Raw genomic sequence first — 23236 nt, forward strand, 5'->3', positions numbered from 1 at the left:
TGGAGGCTTTGTTCATTACTTTTCATTCTTTTTTCTCTAATCTTGTCTTCACACTTGATTTCATTAAGTTGATCTTCAATCACTGATATACTTTCTTCCGCTTGATTGATTCGACTATTGATACTTGTGTATGCTTCCTTCATGAAGTTCTTGTGCTGTTTTTCAGCTCCATCAGGTCACTTGTGTTCTTATCTAAACTGGTTATTCTAGTTAGCAACTCCTCTAATCTTTTATCAAGGTTCTTAGCTTCTTTGCATTGGGTTAGAACATGCTCCTTTAGCTCGGAGGACTTTGTTATTATCCACCTTCTGAAGCCTACTTCTGTCAATTTGTCAAACTCATTCTCCATCCAGTTTTGTTCTCTTGCTGGCAAGCAGTTGTGATCCTTTGGAGGAGAAGTGGCATTCTGATTTTTGGAATTTTCAGCCTTTATGTGCTGGTTTTTCCTCATCTTCGTGGATTTACCTACTTTGGTCTTTGCTGTTGGTGACCTTTGGATGAGGTTTTTGCGTGGTCATCCTTTTTGTTGATGTTGATGCTATTGCTTTCTGTTCGTTAGTTTTCCTTCTAACAGTCAGGCCCCTCTTCTGCAGGTCTGCTGGTATTTTCTGGGGGTCCACTCCAGACCCTGTTTGCCTGGGTAGCACCAGCGGAGGCTGCAGAACGGCAAAGATTGCTGCCTGTTCCTTCCTCTGGAAGCTTCATCCCAGAGTGGCACCTGCCAGATGCCAGCCGGAGCTCTCCTGTATGAGGTGTCTGTTGACCCCTGCTGGAAGGTGTCTCCCCATCAGGAGGCACGGGGGTCAGGGACCCACTTGTGGAGGCAGTCTGTCCCTTAGCAGAGCTCGAGCGCTGTGCTGGGAAATCCGCTGCTCTCTTCAGAGCTGGCAGGCAGGAACGTTTAAGTCTGCTGAAGCTGCACCCACAGCCGCCCCCTCCCCCAGGTGCTCTGTCCCAGGGAGATGGGAGTTTTATCTGTAAGTCCCTAAGTGAGGCTGCTGCCTTTCTTTCAGAGATGCCCTGCCCAGAGAGGAGGAATCTAGAGACAGTCTGGCTACAGGGGCTTTGTGGCACTGCAGTAGGCTCCACCCAGTTCGAACTTCCTGGCAGCTTTGTTTATACTGTGAAGGGAAAACCACCTACTCAAGCCTTAGTAATAGTGAATACCCCACCCCCCACCAAGCTCCAGCATCCCAGGTCGACCTCAGACTGCCATGCTGGCTGCGAGAATTTCAAGCCAGTGGATCTTAGCTTGCTGGGTTCCATGGGGGTGGGATCCGCTGAGCAAGACCTCTTGGCCCCCTGGCTTCAGCCCCCTTTCCAAGGGAGTGAACAGTTCTGTCTCGCCGGCATTCCAGGCACCACTGGGATACAGGGGGAAAAAAAAACCCTGCAGCTAGCTGGGTGTCTGCCCAAATGGCTGCCCAGTTTTGTGCTTGAAGCCCAGGGCCCTTGTGGCGTAGGCCCCTGACAGAATCTCCTGGTCTGTGAAGACTGTGGGAAAGGCATAGTGTCTGAGCTGGAATGCACTGTTCCTCATGGCACAGTCCCTCACAGCTTCCCTTCACTAGGGGAGGGAGCTCCCCAACCCCTTGCACTTCCCAGGTGAGGCAACGCCCCACCCTCCTTCTGCTTGCCGTCCGTGAGCTGTACCCACGTCTAACCAGTCCCAATGAGATGAACCAGGTACCTCAGTTGGAAATGCAGAAATCACCCACCTTCTGCATTGATCTCGCTGGGAGCTGCAGACCAGAGCTGTTCTTATTCGGCCATCTTGCCCTGGAATCGCCTTTTGAATTTTTATAAAGTGGAAGTCTCCACTGAGTACTTCCAAGTACTGAATACTGAGTTCCTGTCCAAGTATAGTTATGAAATACTGAGCCCTTGCCTCTTCATCCATCAGAACGGGATATTATTACCAGCTGAACACAACTTTTGCTGCTGAAACTAGTGTTGAACTAAAAAACTGTCCAATTAAAAAATGCATACACAGATACACACCTTAAACACACACACACATATATACATGAGTATATATTTATGTATGTATACACATACACACACACACACACGCACACAGAGTTTTTATGGTTATGTGAGCTAGCAAAATAATGCCAAAATAAGCTTTATCTGGGGGAAATTATCTACTGTTGTCAGTTTTCAAAACCTTTTGAATATGTACTTACTCCCTGCAAGTTCAATAGTCAACTGCTTTAAAGCTTACTTAAAATGCAATTTCAGATTATGTGTCAGGTCCAATTCATATGGAACACCCAAATGTTTCATTTTTTAAGTAATGTTAAACTGCCTTGCAACTCACATCTGTCATTAATCCTTCCTGTAATTTTGATTACTAAAGCAATTCTAAAAACAATAGAAACACTCATTAGAGCTCAATAATCTTTGCACCAAAATGTCTTTGAAATAGCAATATAAATTAAAAGCAGCTGATCACCAAATAGCAAATCCAATATTGTAAAAAGTGGATTGGCTGATATTATCCCCAAACTCACAGTGTATGCATTTGTATAAGGCTTATGAGATGAAAGACATAAGAAAAGAAAGAAGAGAGGAAAGGAAGGGCTGTTGGGCCACAAATCTTCCTTGAATCTCCCCTGAAGGAAAGCAGCCATAGCTAAGTGATTGGGTTTTAAAGGGTGTCTCAAAATTCAAACTAATAGGGAAGTGGAAACATCAACCAAACTTTAATTAAAATGCTAAGTGACTGCTGCATGTGGGAGAGACTGCGAAAATTGACACCCAAACACATTCTAATCAGAAATTCAATATGCCAAATTTTCCACTCTTAGAAAGTTGGAAACCTAGCATGTAGGACAATATTATCAACTACATTTTGATCTTCTTTCTTCACTTGCCCAATAAAGGTACCAAAAACAAAGCCTATAATTTTTCTCTGAGCTAAAAACAATAAAATTGGCTGGTATGAACCCAAGATTAAAAAACAACACTCAGCTGAAACTATCAAGTTTCATAATGATTATCATTAGTAACTGCAAATTCAGCCAGTTTAACAATCTTAAGGGTTTTCATATATCATGGTACAGGGTTTTTGCTTTTTCTAAACACAATTGTTAAGGTACAATTGACATATAATACACTGCACATATTTTAAGCGTATAACTTGCCAAATTTTGATATATGTATATACCCATGAGACACGACACCATCTCTACAATCATGATAATGAGCATATCCATCACCCCCACATGTTTCATCAGGCTCAGTGTTTGCTTTCTTAATAACTAAAACTTTAGGTGTTTTTTTTTCATATTAGCTACCCAAATAATTAGTACAAATAATTAGTACAGCACTACTGTACTAATAAGTATGTTCTATAGCATGTCAAAGGTTCATAATTATTCATTCATGAGTAGCAGGGACTAGGGCTTATAAGACTATCTGAGAAATAAAAAGTGTTCTCGTTAAACTACGGAATGCAAATTCAATTTCACAGTATTTTAAAGCAATAAAGGTCACACAATATTAACTGCTTATTTTTGATACTACATAACATTATTTATACCATGCACAATTAGTGGAGTAAACTACTTTTAGAACTCTGGTGCCAATAATGTTTATTTCCCACATAGATGTACAAATTACTCTTAATTAAATTTACAAATTACTCTTTCCAAAAATCAAGCTTAGGAATAACTGACCAAGAAACTATTAGTAACATGAGGGTTGTTTCTCTCTCATGTTGACTTGTAAGTCATGTACATCACTCAAAGTGCACTATTTAAACATGGATGTTATGGCAACTAAACTTTTTTCCCCAGGAAAATCAGTTGAAGGTAATAAATTGATCCAGAAACTAATTTTAACTTAAGAATTTTCCCCCTTCTCATTTCTTTTAAATTTAAGTCATATATGTATCTCATTTCAAGTTACTTAAAGGTGGACGATATCACAACTAAAATTTTCAGTTCAAAACAGGTATAAACTTGGGTGCTGGCCAAAATTGCCCATATTACTCTTGAGAGACATTCATGAATCAAAAAGGAACCAGATCGGTTTAGAAGGAAAGGACTGAGTAAAACAGATGCCTCCCTCAACTGATCCAGTTAAAGTAAGCAATGGTAAAAGGGAACTGCCTGCTGTCTGCCAGGAAGAGAGCTGGTCTGCTGGATGCACCAAAAGTTGTTGAAGGAAAAATTCTCCCAAAAAGGCTGCTTGTGTAGAAACAACAACAAGAAGGGCTAGTTACAGATTATACTTGAGGGTGTCGTGCTTGTTTTGGGGTCAGGAAATTAAAGTTAGCTGATTGAAGATTCTAATATTCATCAACAATTAAAAACTCTGGATTTGGTTATTGAGGTTCCTCTGGACTCTATTAAAAATCAGCTCACTTTTTATTATAATACATCTCGATGAAAACAGCCCTTTTAGGTGAAGGAAAAAAAACCCACAAGGTAGACTACACCCATCAAATTTTGCTCTTGCATTTTTTGCAGTCATCCTAAAATACTTTATTTATTGAATAAATGAGACACAATAACTTAATAGGCTTAACACACAAATCTTGCACTTTAAAAATTTTAGGAAGTCAACAATGACAATGTAAAGGGACCAACATATCCAATTACATTTATTATTACTATTATTTAATAGAATAGCTTAGATATTCCCCTGTCTCATACATTTAAATGAAGAATGCTATTCCATATTTCATGGGATATCATTCAGTCTTAGCCAAATCATTAGCTTCCCTACTCACAAATCCACCAGAACAACACATTGAAAGAACAGAGTGGAATGATAAGTTTAAATAAGTCTGAAAATCTAACAAGTATACTATTGTAATTTGAATATACTTTTACTGCTGACACTAATACAGCTGTAATATTTTAAATAAATCACTTTTGTTTTCTTTCAAACAACAGTAATGTAAGAAAAAAGAATTTTAAGAAGAATTTTTGAGTATTGTTGCCTTCTTCCTAACTGTTGTCTTCTTCCTAAATGTTTCTTGGCAATTCAGTCTTAAAAGGAGGCTTTTTGGGCCCCTGCCTAAGCCAAAAAGTGGCTCACGCTTGTAATCCCAGCACTTTGGGAGGCCGAGGCGGGCGGATCAGGCGGAGGTCAGGAGATCGAGACCATAGTGAAACCCCGTCTCTACTAAAAATACAAAAAAATTAGCCGGGCGTGGTGGCGGGCGCCTGTAGTCCCAGCTACTCGGAGAGGCTGAGGCAGGAGAACGGCGTGAACCCGGGAGGCGGAGCTTGCAGTGAGCCGAGATCGGGCCACTGCACTCCAGCCTGGGTGACAGAGCAAGACTCCGTCTCAAAAAAAAAAAAAAAAAAAAAAAAAAACTGAGGGTTTCCCTGCAGCCTACTCATTCTAATATTTTATTAGTTATCTCTGACCTGTAAATATTAAAAACCAGATAGAAAGCACATGGACTCTTTTATGCTAACACATGCAGCAAAGCGGCCTTAGGAAAGTCACTTATCGCAGAATATTGACTTCATTACCATGATTGAAACTACTCAAAGTAACTATGTGCCCTCGCATTTTCTTCTCTCCTTATCCATTCCATCTCCCAAACTTTAAATATAAGATGGCCAGAAGCTCAGAGGCTTGACCTTATTGTGTGCAGAGAACTGACAAAGCCCAAAGTGAAGTCCAAGTTCAAATGTACTCTTTCTATATTTACCTAGAGGAACCTAAGCACAAGATTCCGAGAATCTGAACTGTTTTTAATATTAATTTTAATATCAAAAATTTTTAGTATTTTAATATGCTTTCATGTTATACTTTCTCTTAAAAAGATAAGCAGAAAGATTTTTTTTAACTGTGAGAAACTGAAAGAAACTGTGTTTTGAGGTCTGGCAAGGCAAAATAGAAAGAAATCAGTTTCTTCCAAATTGTTTTCATAACTCTCCACGGTGTAAACCACTGAATCCTATTAAATTAACTTGTCCCACTCAATAAACCCACTCTCCCTTCACAGATAACCACTGGAGAGAACTCCTAGACATAATATAGAAATAGTAGCTTTAATAAGAATACATAGATTGAATTCAAAGTTGGACTCATTAAATCTATTGATGTTTTGTTTAAAATGACTCAAAATTGAAAGTAAAGATATGTTAAAATGATTAAATCAGACAGAAATATCCATAAATAGGTATTAGTAGGTACAATATATAAACATTAGCTTTGCTAAAGGCGATCAGCTATTAAATGGCAGAAATTACAGTCACAATCTGAATTATTGAAAGTGTATTTTCAATATTACAAAAACTCACACATTTTAGTAAGAATTACTATTCATGCTGGGCATGGTGGCTCACGCCTGTAATCCCAGCACTTTGGGAGGCCAAGGCAGATGGACCACGAGGTTAAGAGTTCAAGACCAGCCTGGCCAAGATGGTGAAACCTTGTCTCTACTAAATATACAAAAATTAGCTGGGCGTGGTGGTGCGTGCCTGTAATCCCAGCTACGTGGGAGGCTGAGGGAGAAGAATTGCTTGAACCCGGGAGATGGAGGCTGCAGTGAGCTGAGATCACACCACTGCACTCCAGCCTGGCAACAGAGCAAGACTCCGTCTCAAAAAAACAAAAACAAAATCAAAAAATGGATAAAGTTCTTTTTATCTAATTACTACCATGCAAATGTAGCTATAACTCACAACTGACCCAAAACATGCTTCCAGTGAATGACACAGTCACTGTCATTTCTCAGTGACCGAAGCTTGGATTCCTTAGTTTTTCAGTTATGCTACTGACAGGAAGAAAATGCTAAACCAGTCATCACATCAAATCGCTGAGAACGCTAAAAGGCACAACAGTCTTCTACTTCAAAGAAGGTACTAGAATCTAGATATCCCACAAGTGGCAGTTAAATGACAAGAAAGCCATAGACTATTATGCAGGTGTTAAAAATGATGCTTTTAAAGAGTATTTACTAACATGGGAAAATGCTTATATTTTCCTGCTTTAAAAAAGCATGTGAGATTGTATATACACTGAACTCTGTTCCATTTATTGCCTTTCACACTGAATGCAACTCTTCTCCCATCCCTTTGCCTAGTACAAGGATCCTCAAAATGCAGTCCTCTAAGATGTAGTAACAGCTGTTAGAAACGCAAATTGTCAGGCCCCCCCACCAGACCTGCTAAATCAGAAACCTCTGGGGTAGCGGGGAGCCCAGCAATCTGTTTTAATAAGCTCTCCGGACAACTCTGATGCTCAACAAATTGTGAAAACCACTGGCTACTTCTTAATAATTCTTCGGATTTCAGCTCACAGTTCTCAGGGAAGCCTTGCCTCACCCAACCTTCCATCCTGCAAGCAAAGATGAGTTTACTGTACCTCACAAGAACCAAGATTTTTCTTTCACAAGTTATTGCAGCTAAAATTATTTATGATTATGTAAGCAGAGTTTTTATCTCCAGTTGAGATATTTCAAGTCTAGTGACACATATGAATCACCTGGAAGTTCTCAAAAATCCTTGGCCATACCCCAGACCAAACAGAATTCACTGGAGTATGACTCAAGCATCTGTACTTTTTAAATATTGTGATTCCACTGTTTGGCCAAGGTTAAGAATCACTGTACCAGACTCAAGCTCCAGATGACCAGTAAATGGTGACCAGTATTTGTTGAATGAATATGTGGGTTTTTTTCACTTTATTTTATAGGTTTTGTTTTGTTTCAGTCTTGCACATAATACAAAATTCCAAATGCACAGAAAGGGTCCAGTGAAAAGTGAAGTCTCCTTCTCTTCCTATCTCCTCTCAGAGGCAATGACTGGGACCAATGCCATGATGTTTCCTTAAAAGACTGAATATCTGCCAGTGTATACAGAAAAGACCACAGGTTGGATGGCAGGATTATAGATTATTTTACTGCTTCTTTATGCACATCTGAACTTTTTGTAAAATGTATACACATTACTTTCAATACTGGGAAAGGAGGTACCCTATGAATAATTGTATGGGTGTGCATCCAGAGCTATTTAGTAATAAACACTGGGTCTTAGGGCTCCCACAACAATAGCCACTTAGAATGTACATACAGCTGTTCCATTTTGTCAAGTTCTTAGAAGAGACCTTTTACCTGGTTTAAGCGAGCAATTGCCCAATTATTCCACCTGCTTATTTTGGTTATATTTTCACTTCTGATTAGATATACAGCTTCTCCAGAACTTCTACCAGAAAATGGTGGGAGGGTGTACAAAAGGAGGAGGTATTGTTCATCCTAGGAACCAGATTAAGAAGTGGGATCATGGTTTATAGATCTACCTTGTCTTGATTTAGTTAGTATAAGCTCCTCTCCAAAACTGACCATCTCTGGGTGTATGAATATGAAAAGCTGAGGCCTGGACCGCAGGGTGGTGGCTCAACTATGGTTCACTCCTTTAAAGACCCTGAGCCCTTTTGACTCCATGCCAGTTAGTGATCCTACCTCAATACAGTACTTTGGAACAGGGCTTCACGTCTGAGATTTCTATAAGTAGAAACTGGATTATGGAGAGCTTTACAACAATGGACTCAGACTTTTTTGGCTTTTGGGGTTTTTTAATTATCTTTTTCCTACTTTCTACCTCCCTTACTCTTACGGTCTAAGACCACTCCCCTCTGTTGTCAGTATGACTCATTCTAGCATCAACTCTTGGCCCCCTGTCCTCCATTTGTTTCCATAACTGGGTGGAAAATCAGCTAGCTAGGACTTTTAAAAATCTACTCTAATGTAGACCCAAGAGCTCTCTGTGGAGGCAAGAGCCTGGACTTGAGGGCCATTTCTTTAAGGACTTGTAGGCCTTTTCCTATTTAACTCCTGATCCTTATCTCAGGCAGACATATGAGATAGAGGGGAAAAAAATGCCTTCTGTAGAGATAAAGCATTTCCATGTTACCATTTTTCCCATATTTAGACAAAGACCAAGGTGTACGATCACAGTTAAGGGGGAAAATGTTTGGATATGTACATGGATAGGAGCAAGGGGAAAATATACATAACTTAGATAGTACACAGAAACAAGTAAGATAACATTGAGCTAGAAAGGGAGCTAGGCAGTGGCCACTCCAACATCTCCGAGTGCAACCTGCCACACAGATACTTAAGCATTGTCTTGTACTGTGTACTAGTTGTTTTATGTGTGTTGATATAGTCTTCCGGACTGGAAGCACCTGAAGGCTGGGCCTTATCTCCTACTGCTTCAGTTTCCTCTCTCATGCTGAGTCCAAAGCAAAGGTTTAATATTTAAATTGTGGCCAGGCGCGGTGGCTCACGCCTGTAATCCCAGCACTTTGGGAGGCCGAGGTCAGGAGATCGAGACCACGATGAAACCCTACCTCTACTAAAAATACAAAAAATTAGCTGGGCATGGTGGTGGGCACCTGTAGTCCCAGCTATTCGGGAGGCTGAGGCAGGAGAATGGCGTGAACCTGGGAGGCAGAGCTTGCAGTGAGCCGAGATCACACCACTGCACTCCAGCCTGGGTGACAGATCGAGACTCCATCTCAAAAACAAAAAAAAAAAATTAAATTGTATTAAATACTTCATAGTTGACAGACTAAAACAGACTACAGCAGAAAATCAGCTCTGCATAGTAAGATCACTGTATCTTAAATGTGATAAATTTTTTAAAAATCATAACCAACATTATATGCTGATAAGATGAATTTTGAAATTCACTATAGCTGTGGCCATGATTAATTACAAGTTTAATCATGTATTTTAGGGTAAACCTATTTCCTTAATATCTCTTTTCTATTAAATTACATGCACTATGCTAATGTTAAGGGCCAAAGTAATTTTCTGGGCTGATCAAATCTTTTGGGTTTGATTTTTTGAAAAGATAGTTTGACAATTTAACAAAACTATAAAATAAAATGAATAAGAACTGGCACAATCTTTTCAGGACTATGACAACATAATTAGACCAGAGTGTCTATAATTATGAAAGAAAATATTCTCAAATATTGTTTTATGAATTTCATGATGCATAATAAAGGAAAAAACCTCTATCTCATTCACTACACATTTTAACAGTTTAATTTTATTCTACTGTGATAATGAAAAAAGGGATGCCCAATATTTATGCCAGGAAGAAAACTCTCCAAACATGCATCAAGCAAGTGTAATATCTGTACTGTAGGTTTTATTTTAATCTCACAGCTAATTCAGAAAGTCAATAAAAACGTAAAGGAATATGGTATTTACATTGTAATTAAAGGTCACCCTGTATGTAAAATGTCAATGGTAGAGTGATGCCCCCAAGTGGCATAATGATAAATTGCAATACTTTCATAGAAAAGTTAAGTACTATGTACATACAGCTGTTCCATTTTGTCAGGTTCTTTGATTAAATCTAGAAATGTATATAATGAATCTGTATTTCATAGGAACTAGTCATAAGTCCTACAAACTTATTGTTATTCCTTTAACACTGACACCAAGGGATAGTCTGATACTTTCCTTATGAGCTCAAAAAGTTAAGGGTGTATCTGCAAAACAAAAAGGGAAGTCATATCTATTCTGATGTGTTGAAGGAATAGCATTCACACCATTATAGAAATCTGTATAAAGTATTCATCTTCTAGCCACCTCTAACATTAACCAATTCCCTATGTTTGTGGTCTAGTATGTAAAGCATAATTTAAAACCTTATCTAGTCAAATTGCTTGGACAATGAGTAGTGCTAATAATGTGCTGAACTAATGGTTCAGTATCAACACTAAAAAAAAAAAAAACGAGTTTAGTTTCCTGCCTCATATATGCATTAAACATAACAATCACTGATGAGTTGATATCTTAGCTAAAAGGTTCACATTCTGAGAACCAATTTATTTTGGACAGCCACAGAGATATAAAAGATGACAACAGAATTAGTACAATCTCAAGACACATCTTGAATAAGTTTTTTAAATTACATGCCTGGTTTCAGATTGGTTTATTTGGGAAATTTTTCTCATTTAAAGTAATCCAGAAAAACCTTCCATTTATTAGAAGTTTCCAATTGCAGTCATTGGGTGGTAATTAGCTAAAGTTTTCTTAGGCTTCCTTTAATTATTCCTTTAACTTGGATTGTTTATAATTAAGGTGAATCTGTGCCGTTTTTGAGGAATAATTATGAGCGAGGCAATGTGGTATCTAAATCTTATATAAATAGGCAGATATCGTATTCTTATTACAATCCTATGAGGTATTACACTCATTTTAAAGATAAGAAAACCAAAGCTCAGATTAGGAATGTACAGAATCTAGACTTCACATTAAGAGCAGGCCTGGCTTTACTCTTTGTTCACATCCAAAGCTGGGATTTTAACAATAACACCATACTGCTCTGTTTCTATTACAGCATTCTAGAATTTTGTGAGTAGTCACATTCATACTTTTTTCTGATTTTACCAAATAATTCCAAAAGCAATTGTCTACAAAGGTCGGCACGTAGTGGAAAGGTGTGATGCAGCTATATGCCAGAGACAGTGAAGAGAGGCAGGAATGTGGCTAACTGGAGAATACAGAATTTGTCTAAAGGAGTATCTGCTACCTAGCTTTAGCAGTCCATTGTGGCTACACAGGAACTGATGTTAGCAAACGTTCCCAAATGTTTTTTTTTTTTTTCTAGAAAAGATGAAATGCTCAATTTATATGAGCTGCTCATTTGAAAATACTGACTACTGGCCAGGAGCGGTGGCTCACACCTGTAATCTCAGTACTTTGGGAGGCCATGGCGAGAGGATCACCTGAGGTCAGGAGTTCAAGACCAGCCTGGCCAACAGGGTGAGACCCTGTCTCTACTAAAAATACAAAAATTAGCCGGGTGTGGTGGCGCATGCCTGTAATCCCAGCTACTTCGGAGGCTGAGGTGGGAGAATCACTTGAACCTGGGAGGTGGAGGTTGCAGTGAGCCAAGATCGCACCACTGCACTTCAGCCTGGAAGACAGAGTGAGACTCCACCTCAAAAAAAAAAAAAAAACTGATTAATTTACTAAAAAGAAGCACTACCCAGGCCAAACAAAAGACATCTGAAAGCCACATGTGGCCAGAATGCAATATGTTTTAGATTCTGATGATGAATGATTCCTTTCCCAGAGATTCTGGACTAGACCTTCTGGTGCCAAATGATTTTTGTCCGTTATCCTCACCACTGGATTCATTCCACAAACATGTCTGCCATCTTCAGCTCCAGTCGTGTTTTTTTAAGATTGGTTCAGGTACAAGAAAGATCACTAACAAATCACTTGCCAACCAACCAACCCCAACCCCCTTTCTTCTCTCTCATTCTCTTTCTCTCTCTCTTCCCTCCAACTACAAACACGCTCTCTCCACTCACTCATTATCTTAAGTCCAAAGGTTTCAAGTTTGATCTTCATACATCTTATTTTACATCCTTTTAATCAACTTTTTAGTACTCCTGTGAACTATCTTAAAATTTTTCATATTCCTCATTAGTTGAAGAAACCAAAACTGGATATGATCCCACAGTGTAGTTTTTAGAAGTACTGGGTCTGGTTTAGGTCTTACTCTCAATGTTTCCATAAAGGTTCTCTAATGATTGTCAGAAATTTATCATTCTATTCTAAATGGCTAGAAGACCACCTCTAGGATTAAAGGGGAAAAATCCTTTTCAGTAGGAATCATAATGCATGTTCTAAGGACATCAGAAAAATGCCAGCTCTTTTATCATCCCTCATGTAGAAATTGACTAAACACTAGTGGAGCCAAAATGGCCGAATAGGAGCAGCTCCGGTCTACAGCTCCCAGCCTGAGCGACACAGAAGACGGGTGATTTCTGCATTTCTGTTTGCGGTACCGGTTTCATCTCACTAGGGAGTGCCAAACAGTGGGTGCAGGACAGTTGGTGAAGCGCACTGTGTGCGAGCCAAAGCAGGGCGAGGCATTCCCTCACTCGGGAAGCGCAAGGGGTCAGGGAGTTCCCTTTCCTAGTCAAAGAAAGGGGTAACAGGCAGCACCTGGAAAATTGGGTCAGTCCCACCCTAATACTGCGCTTTTCCAACGGGCCTGGAAAACGGCACACTAGGAGATTGTGTCCCGCACCCGGCTCGGAGGGTCCTATGCCCACGGAATCTCACTGATTGCTAGCACAGCAGTCTGAGGTCAAACTGCAAGGTGGCAGTGAGGCTGGGGGAGGGGCACCTGCCATTGCCCAGGCTTGCTTAGGTAAACAAAGCAGCCAGGAAGCTCGAACTGGGTGGAGCCCACCACAGCTCAATGAGGCCTGCCTGCTTCTGTAGGCTCCACCTCTGGGGGCAGGGCACAGACAAACAAAAATTCAGCAGGAACCTCTGCAGACTTAAATGTCCCTGTCTGACTGACAGCTTTGAAGGGAGTAGTGGTTCTCCCAGCACGCAGCTGGAGATCTGAGAACGGACAGACTGCCTCCTAAAGTGGGTCCCTGACCCCCGAGCAGCCTAACTGGGAGGCACCCCCCAGTAGGGACAGACTGACACCTCATTCGGCCGGGTACTCCTCTGAGACAAAACTTCCAGAGGAACTAACAGACAGCTGAATTTGTGGTCTCACGAAAATCCGCTGTTCTGCAGCCACCGCTGCTGACACCCAGCCAAACAGGGTCTGGAGTGCACCTCTAGTAAACTCCAAGAGACCTGCAGCTGAGGGTCCTGTCTGGTAGAAGGAAAACTAACAAACAGAAAGGACATCCGCACCAAAAACCCATTTGTACATCACCATCATCAAAGACTAAAAGTAGATAAAACCACGAAGATGGGGAAAAAACAGAGCAGAAAAACTGGAAACTCTAAAAAGCATAGCACCTCTCCTCCTCCAAATGAACGCAGCTCCTCACCAGCAATGGAACAAAGCTGGACGGAGAATGACTTTGACGAGTTGAGAGAAGAAGGCTTCAGACGATCAAACTACTCCGAGCTACGGGAGGAAATTCAAAACAATAGCAAAGAAGTTAAAAACTTTGAAAAAAAATTAGACGAATGGATAACTAGAATAACCAATGGAGAGAAGGGCTTAAAGGAGCTGATGGAGCTGAAAGCCAAGTATCAAGAACTATGCGAAGATTGCAGAAGCCTCGGTAGCCGATGCGATCAACTGGAAGAAAGGGTATCGCTGATGGAAGATGAAATGAATGAAATGAAGCGAGAAGGGAAGTTTAGAGAAAAAAGAATAAAAAGAAACGAACAAAGCCTCCAAGAAACTTGGGACTATGTGAAAAGACCAAACCTACGTCTGATTGGTGTATCTGAAAATGACGGGGAGAATGGAACCAAGTTGGAAAACACTCTGCAAGATATTATCCAGGAGAACTTCCCCAATCTAGCAAGGCAGGCCAACATTCAGATTCAGGAAATACAGAGAATGCCACAAAGATACTCCTCGAGAAGAGCTACTCCAAGACACATAATTGTCAGATTCACCAAAGTTGAAATGAAGGAAAAAATGTTAAGGGCGGCCAGAGAGAAAGGTCAGGTTACCCACAAAGGGAAGCCCATCAGACTAACAGCTGATCTCTCGGCAGAAACTCTACAAGCCAGAAGAGAGTGGGGGCCGATATTCAACATTCTTAAAGAAAAGAATTTTCAACCCAGAATTTCATATCCAGCCAAACTAAGCTTCATAAGTGAAGGAGAAATAAGATAGTTTACAGACAAGCAAACGCTGAGTGATTTTGTCACCACCAGGCCTGCCCTAAAAGAGCTCCTGAAGGAAGCACTAAACATGGAAAGGAACAACCAGTACCAGCCCCTGCAAAAACATGCCAAATTGTAAAGACCATCGAGGCTAGGAAGAAACTGCATCAACTAATGTGCAAAATAACCAACTAACATCAGAATGACAGGATCAGATTCACACATAACAATATTAACTTTAAATGTAAATGGGCTAAATGCTCCAATTAAAAGACACAGACTGGCAAACTGGATAAGGAGTCAGGACCCATCAGTGTGCTGTATTCAGGAAACCCATCTCACGTGCAGAGACACACATAGACTCAAAATAAAGGGATTGAGGAAGATCTATCAAGCAAATGGAAAACAAAAAAAGGCAGGAGTTGCAATCCTAGTCTCTGATAAAATAGACTTTAAACCAACAAAGATCAAAAGAGACAAATAAGGCCATTACATAATGGTAAAGGGATCAATTCAACAAGAAGAGCTAACTATCCTAAATATATATGCACCCAACACAGGAGCACCCAGATTCATAAAGCAAGTCCTGAGTGACCTACAAAGGGACTTAAACTCCCACACAATAATAATGGGAGATTTTAACACCCCACTGTCAACATTAGACAGATCAATGAGACAGAAAGTTCACAAGGATATCCAGGAATTGAACTCAGCTCTGCATAAAGTGGACCTAATAGACATCTACAGAACTTACCACCCCAAATCAACAGAATATACATTTTTTTCAGCACCACACCACACCTATTCCAAAATTGACCACATAGTTGGAAGTAAAGCTCTCCTCAGCAAATGTAAAAGAATAGAAATTATAACAAACTGTCTCTCAGACCACAGTGCAATCAAACTAGAACTCAGCATTAAGAAACTCACTCAAAACTGCTCAACTACATGGAAACTGAACAACCTGCTCCTGAATGACTATTGGGTACATAATGAAATGAAGGCAGAAATAAAGATGTTCTTTGAAACCAGTGAGAACAAAGACACAGCATACCAGAATCTCTGGGACACATTCAAAGCAGTGTGTAGAGGGAAATTTATAGCACTAAATGCCCACAAGAGAAAGCAGGAAAGATCCAAAATTGACACCCTAACATCACAATTAAAAGAACTAGAAAAGCAAGAGCAAACACATTCAAAAGCTAGCAGAAGGCTAGAAATAACTAAAATCAGAGCAGAACTGAAGGAAATAGAGACACAAAAAACCCTTCAAACAATTAATGAATCCAGAAGCTGGTTTTTTGAAAAGATCAACAAAATTGATAGACCGCTAGCAAGACTAATAAAGAAGAAAAGAGAGAAGAATCAAATAGATGCAATAAAAAATGAAAAAGGGGATATCACCACCGATCCCACAGAAATACAATCTACCATCAGAGAATACTACAAACACCTCTATGCAAATAAACTAGAAATCTAGAAGAAATGGATAAATTCCTCGACAAATACACCCTCCCAAGACTAAACCAGGAAGAAGTTGAATCTCTGAATAGACCAATAACAGGCTCTGAAATTGTGGCAATAATCAATAGCTTACCAACCAAAAAGAGTTCAGGACCTGATGGATTCACAGCCGAATTCTACCAGAGGTACAAGGAGGAACTGGTACCATTCCTTCTGAAACTATTCCAATCGATAGAAAAAGAGAGAATCCTCCCTAACACATTTTATGAAGCCAGCATCGTCCTGATACCAAAGCCTGGCAGAGACATAACCAAAAAAGAGAATTTCAGACCAATATCCTTGATGAACATTGATGCAAAAATCCTCAATAAAATACTGGCAGACCAAATCCAGCAGCACATCAAAAAGTTTATACACCATGATCAAGTGGGCTTCATCACCTGGGATGCAAGGCTGGTTCAACATACGCAAATCAATAAATGTAATCCAGCATATAAACAGAACCAAAAACAAAAACCACATGATTATCTCAATAGATGCAGAAAAGGCCTTTGACAAAATTCAACAACCCTTCATGCTAAAAACTCTCAATAAATTAGGTATTGATGGGACGTATCTCAAAATAATAAGAGCTATCTATGACAAACCCACAGCCGATATCATACTGAATGGACAAAAACTGGAAGCATTCCCGTTGAAAACTGGCACAAGACAGGGAAGCCCTCTCTCACCACTCCTATTCAACATAGTGCTGGAAGTTCTGGCCAGAGCAATCAGGCAGGAGAAGGAAATAAAGGGTATTCAATTAGGAAAAGAGGAAGTCAAATTGTCCCTGTTTGCAGATGACATGATTGTATATCTAGAAAACCCCACTGTCTCAGCCCAAAATCTCCTTAAGCTGATTAGCAACTTCAGCAAAGTCTCAGGATACAAAAATCAATGTACAAAAATCACAAGCATTCTTGTACACCAATCACAGACAAACAGAGAGCCAAATCATGAGTGAACTCCCATTCACAATTGCTTCAAACAGAATAAAATACCTAGGAATCCAACTTACAAGGGATGTGAAGGACCTCTTCAAGGAGAACTACAAACCACTGCTCAATGAAATAAAAGAGGATACAAACAAATGGAAGAACATTCCATGCTCATGGGTTGGAAGAATCAATATCGTGAAAATGGCCATACTGCCCAAGCTAATTTATAGATTCAATGCCATCCCCATCAAGCTACCAATGACTTTCTTCACAGAATTGGAAAAAACTACTTTAAAGTTCATATGGAACCAAAAAAGAGCCCATATCGCCAAGTCAATCCTAAGCCAAAAGAACAAAGCTGGAGGCATCACGCTACCTGACTTCAAACTATACTACAAGGCTACAGTAACCAAAACAGCATGGTACTGGTACCACAACAGAGACATAGATCAATGGAACAGAACAGAGCCCTCAGAAATGATGCTGCATATCTACAACTATCTGATCTTTGACAAACCTGACAAAAACAAGAAATGGGGAAAGGATTCCCTATTTAATAAATGGTGCTGGGATAATTGGCTAGCCATATGTAGAAAGCTGAAACTGGATCCCTTCCTTACACCTTATACAAAAATTAATTCAAGATGGATTAAAGACTTACATGTTAGACCTAAAACCATTAAAATCCTACAAGAAAACCTAGGCAATACCATTCAGGACATAGGCGTGGGCAAGGACTTCATGTCTAAAACACCAAAAGCAATGGCAACAAAAGCCAAAATCGACAAATGGGATCTCATTAAACTAAAGAGCTTCTGCACAGCAAAAGAAACTACCATCAGAGTGAACAGGCAACCTACAGAATGGGAGAAAATTTTTGCAACCTACTCATCTGACAAAGGGCTAATATCCAGAATCTACAATGAACTCAAACAAATTTACAAGAAAAAAACAACCCCATCAAAAAGTGGGCGAAGGACATGAACAGACTCTTCTCAAAAGAAGACATTTATGCAGCCAAAAAACACATGAAAAAATGCTCATCATCACTGGCCATCAGAGAAATGCAAAACAAAACCACAGTGAGATACCATCTCACACCAGTTAGAATGGCCATCATTAAAAAGTCAGGAAACAACAGGTGCTGGAGAGGATGTGGAGAAATAGGAACACTTTTACACTGTTGGTGGGACTGTAAACTAGTTCAACCATTGTGGAAGTCAGTGTGGCGATTCCTCAGGGATCTAGAACTAGAAATACCATTTGACCCAGTCATCCCATTACTGGGTATATACCCAAAGAACTATAAATCATGCTGCTATAAAGACACATGCACACGTATGTTTATTGCGGCACTATTCACAATAGCAAAGACTTGGAACCAACCCAAATGTCCAACAACGACAGACCGGATTAAGAAAATGTGGCACATATACACCATGGAATACTATGCAGCCATAAAAAATGATGAGTTCATGTCCTTTGTAGGGACATGGATGAAACTGGAAAACATCATTCTCAGTAAACTATCGCAAGGACAAAAAACCAAACACCGCATGTTCTCACTCATAGGTGGGAATTGAACAATGAGAACTCATGGACACAGGAAGGGGAACATCACACTCTGGGGACTGTTGTGGGGTGGGGGGAGGGGGGAGGGACAGCATTAGGAGATACACCTAATGCTAAATGACGAGTTAATGGGTGCAGCAAAACAACATGGCACATGGATACATATGTAACAAACCTGCACATTGTGCACATGTACCCTAAAACCTAAAGTATAATAATAATAATAAAAAAGAAATTGACTAAAAACTAAATTCTAGATAATTATAGCTTTTAAAAATTCTGGACAGAGACCATTTAAAAAGTTGAGTTTTAAAACAAAGTAGTAACATCACTAACATTTACCTTTACAATTCCTACGACCTATGAAGATGTAGAAAAGTGTTTATCACACTGATTTTAAATCCACTCTTAAGTATCTAACAGGCAAAAGCTGGAAGAACTTAGAGTAGCCTTAAAACCTCAGAAGAAAACAATGTATTATGGGGTGAAAATGTGGTCTTCTGGGGTTAAGGGCTGATATCTTGGATCATTCTTCCTTCTGCTTTCTGTTCCTCCTGTGTTTCTGATAGGGAAGTTTCTTACCCTAACTTCAGTTCCAAATTACTTTCCACTGCAGCAAATTAAAAAAACTGTACACCAAAACTGGAGGTTTATCTGTAAGGGAGGTACTGTCTAAAGTTATTAAGAGTTTTTCTCTACTATGAAAGTGTATAGGGTCCGATCATAATCAAAAGAGACGAGGTGACAAGGGGGTCATTAACATAAGCTAATTTTAAATAGGAGTGTCCATTTGGTTTAAGTATTTAATCTGACAGCTTTCTGACTATGGAATTTTAAAATCCTCCCCATGGAAAGCCCCCAAAAAATTAATACTGTACTTTCTTTGGTATACCCTATTCATCTCAAATGTGAATAATTGTTTATTTGCATTTTGTAACATTTCTAAAAATAGTCATTATGAACAATTCCTATTTTCTCATTCAAGAAGTTCCAATCAAGTTAAGTGGAAGCAATACTGTCACTGAGACTGTGGCATGCCCAAACATCTTATTTTCACATAATCTATCCCATTTCTAGCTCCCTTCTTTAGGTCATTTGGATAGTTTATTCACCTGCTGAAATGCCTTTAAACCTAATATGAAAGATTAATTAGAGAGCTTACCTATATTTATAAAATACTTGCTTTGGTATAAAGAGCAAAGTGGACATTGCTCCATGTTCTTTTTTTTTTTTTTTTTTTTTTGACAGTCTTGCTCTGTTGCCCAGGCTGGAGGGCAGTGGCATGATCTCGGCTCACTGCAACCTCCGCCTCCTGGGTTTAAGCAATTCTTGTGCCTCAGCCTCTGAGTAGCTGAGATCACAGGCATGTAACACCCTGCCTGGCTAATTTTTGTATTTTTAGTAGAGACGGGGTTTTGCCATGTTGGCCAGGCTGGTCTTGAACTCCTTGCCTCAAGTGATCTGCCAACCTTGGCCACCCACAGTGCTGGGATTACAGGCATGAGCCACCATACCTGGCCTGCTCCATGTTCTTAATCAGCTAAGACCTGCAAACAAAAAGCAGCCTACTCAAGATTCATATGAAGCATTTTTACTTACAATTCCTCTCCTCGTTTGGCTTTCTTGTCTGAAACCAGATAGACAGTTCCAAAACTTCCACTGCCAAGTTTTTGTTGAAGCACGTATCTTCTTGCAATCAAGGTCTTTGGATAAGTGGAAATGGCTGTTGATCCACTCACACACTTAGCTGCCTCTTGGAATTTCAGCATTGCTCCAAACAAGAGAGAACTGGTTCATTCATTTATAGAAACTTAACATTCCAGTCTCCTAATAAATGGTCAAATTCATCCAAACAGTGTTGGTCAATTCCTTAAAGATGAAAAGTTAAAAGATCAGGTCTAAAGGATGCTAAGCGATCTCTAGCAAAAAGTGTAAGCGCAGTGATATCTGCACCTTGATCAGCAGACTGAATGACACCATATTGGTTAACAACTTGAAAGAAAAATGTTAAAAGGTAGAGATACCACAAATTCCAGTAGAAGGCAATCTTTCAACAGGAAGAGCCTCCCTTTGTACATTGAAATTTGGCAGAAGTGAATTATAGCCAACTTTCCACAAATTTCTGGGATGTACATCTGTTTTACAATGAACAATCTCTGCATTTATTTAAGATTTATACTCCCCACCTACTTATAAACGAATCCAAATACAAGAACATTATTACTTCCTTAAATCTACACATCTGCATCAACCTTTTTGTAATGCCCTCTTCCCACCTTATGTTTACTTTGGTTTACAAAGAGTGAGTTAGGATTAAACAAAGAATTAGCAGGTGCTGTTTCCTTTAGATTTTTTTCTGTAGATATTAAACCACAGTTTTTGTATTTATTAGGACAGATGCAAAGAGGGATAAGGATTGAGAGAGAATTTTTTCCCATGCTCAGCAAATTCTAGTTTCTGAAGTTCCTATCGTACACATTGTGTATAATCTCTCCGGATTAAAAACAGGAAGAGTTACAAATTCAATTCAGACCTAAAATCGCATTTAATGTCAGTGGAATATAAATGTTACAGATAAATCTGTAATTCCTCAGGGAGCTATGAGATGTGGCATTTATGAAAGGCAGGACTGTTTAGGCCGGGCGCGGTGGCTCACGCCTGTAGTACCAGCACTTTGGGAGGCCGAGGCAGGCGGATCACGAGGTCAGGAGATCGAGACCATCCTGGCTAACACGGTGAAACCCCGTCTAATACAAAAAAATTAGCCGGGCATGGTGGCGGGCGCCTGCAGTTCCAGCTACTCCGGAGGCTGAGGCAGGAGAATGGCGTGAACCCAGGAGGCGGAACTTGCAGTGAGATCTCGCCACTGCACTCCAGCCTGGGCGACAGAGCGAGACTCCACCTCAACAAAAACAAAAACAAACAAACAAAAAAAGAAAGGCAGGACTGTTTCATATGAGTAGGTACAAAGTAAAATCACTTTTATTTCATCAGAATGTTAAATGTTTTGTTAGTTATCAAGAAAAGTGTGCTTTTGTTTTAAATCTATATAGAAATAACATTTTAAATTGAAAACTGCCTACACCTTGAAGTTAGGTTTTCATATTCAACAATTCCAAAGCTATGAGACAAAAACCTAGTTTTTAAGGATGGTCAATGGGCTTTACGTGGTGGTGTCTGTCAACCACAAAAACTACTAGGGCAATTAGCCACAAAAATCCTCAAAACAGAACATAAGTAAATGCCCATTTACAACATTTTCCTTCTTAAAATGTATGAATCAGTTAAGTTGTACCTGATACCAGTGAGATTAGTTACCAGCTTTTTTTTTTTTCCCCTTCCAAAGACATGTTAGTAAAATCTGCTGAAAAAACAACTAGAGCGCAGGCCTCTAAATACAACTTTTGTTTTTACTTCCCCTTCACTGTCATAAAAGTGATGCCGTCTGGCCATACTAAGCTGTTCAAATAAATATATGGACTTACAGACTTTCCAACTGAAAAGGGTCCTTCAGGTCACTCAGTAATTCTCCTTATTTTAAAGATGAGATTAAGGTTCCTTTTAGGGAAGGACAGAATTAGGGACGGACAGAATAGTTATCAGAAGTTCACTTCTAGCGGCTCCTATTTGTAAATGACAGTCTAAACCCAGCAGTGCTTAAGCAGTCTGGTCCAGGCTGCAGAAGACTCTGGGACTAGGTTCCCTCCCGCCCAACCTCACAGACTCAGCCCTGCCATCCCCATCCCAGTCCACTTTTAGGTCATCCATTCCATTAGTCTCCTCTGTTCAACCATAAACCTACCCAAGAATGTGCCGCATTGCCTAGATTCTAGAACTATCTGTTCACTTGACGACATCCTCCCCCTCAAGGTTTGTGAGTGAACTCGGGCACTGCGAACACATCTTCTTTATTTCTGCATCCCCAATCCCTGGCATAACGCCTGGCATATACTAGGTGTTTAACAAACCTTGTTAAGCCAAATAAGTGTCCAGCAGATCAACTGCCGCCCAAAGGAGAGAAAAAAGGTTGGTTAAGAAAGCTAGATGGGAACTTGGAGGAAGTTACCACCTTGTGCAAACTACTCCTTCTCGGTGAAACAGATCTGGCTGGGGGCAAAAGACAACGGAAGGAGTATTTATCACAAGCTGAAAACCAGTAGTTATCTTCCCAGGTAATAAGAGGAAGCCAATTTGTCACCCGGTTCTGCTACAGTACAAATCTACCTTTAAAGTAAACCTTAACATTAAGGTAAAACGAAAAATTCCTTGCTTCTTCACCTTTTTAAACATTTATATTTTGGCAAAGCAGGTTAACGTTTATTGAGGGGCACTGAGACTGGAGTACATCCGGAGGTAAGACGTCCAGGAAAGCGAGGAGATCGCAGCCATGGAGTCCTAGAGATCCGGAACCCAGCCTGGGCTGCTTGAAACCATTACCTTCCCCCTCGCAAGGGAGCCTGGCGAGCCCCAAGGAGCACAGTTCGCTTTACCTTTCCCTGTCGTGGTCGGAGCGGCGCCCGGGGCTTGCCCAAGTCTTGCAGGTAATCGGGCAGGCCTCAAACTAGGGGCAACCACACCCACCGAGCGCCAGACACCGCGGGCCACGGCTGTTTGGAACCGT

General features: G+C 40.1%; 1 protein-coding gene across 2 annotated transcripts in view; it reads right to left on the reverse strand.

Annotated features, from left to right (window-relative positions):
- Nucleotides 1-23236, reverse strand: part of NEK11 (NIMA related kinase 11) — a 324686-nt gene extending 301450 nt beyond the window's left edge. Inside the window, exons 1-3 of one of the 2 annotated variants that reach the window (XM_003265413.2) lie at nt 23106-23236; nt 22101-22173; nt 20215-20484 (exon numbers count right to left, since the gene is read on the reverse strand). In XM_003265413.2, coding sequence (XP_003265461.2) covers nt 20215-20384 — 170 coding nt within the window. In that variant the 5' untranslated portion in view covers nt 20385-20484; nt 22101-22173; nt 23106-23236. Of the gene's footprint in view, nt 1-20214; nt 20485-22100 lie in introns of both variants that reach the window. The other variant, XM_030816832.1, reaches the window with a different exon arrangement.

The sequence above is a fragment of the Nomascus leucogenys genome, chromosome 8, assembly GCF_006542625.1.
Source record: "Nomascus leucogenys isolate Asia chromosome 8, Asia_NLE_v1, whole genome shotgun sequence".
In the NCBI taxonomy this organism is placed as follows: Eukaryota; Metazoa; Chordata; class Mammalia; order Primates; family Hylobatidae; genus Nomascus; species Nomascus leucogenys.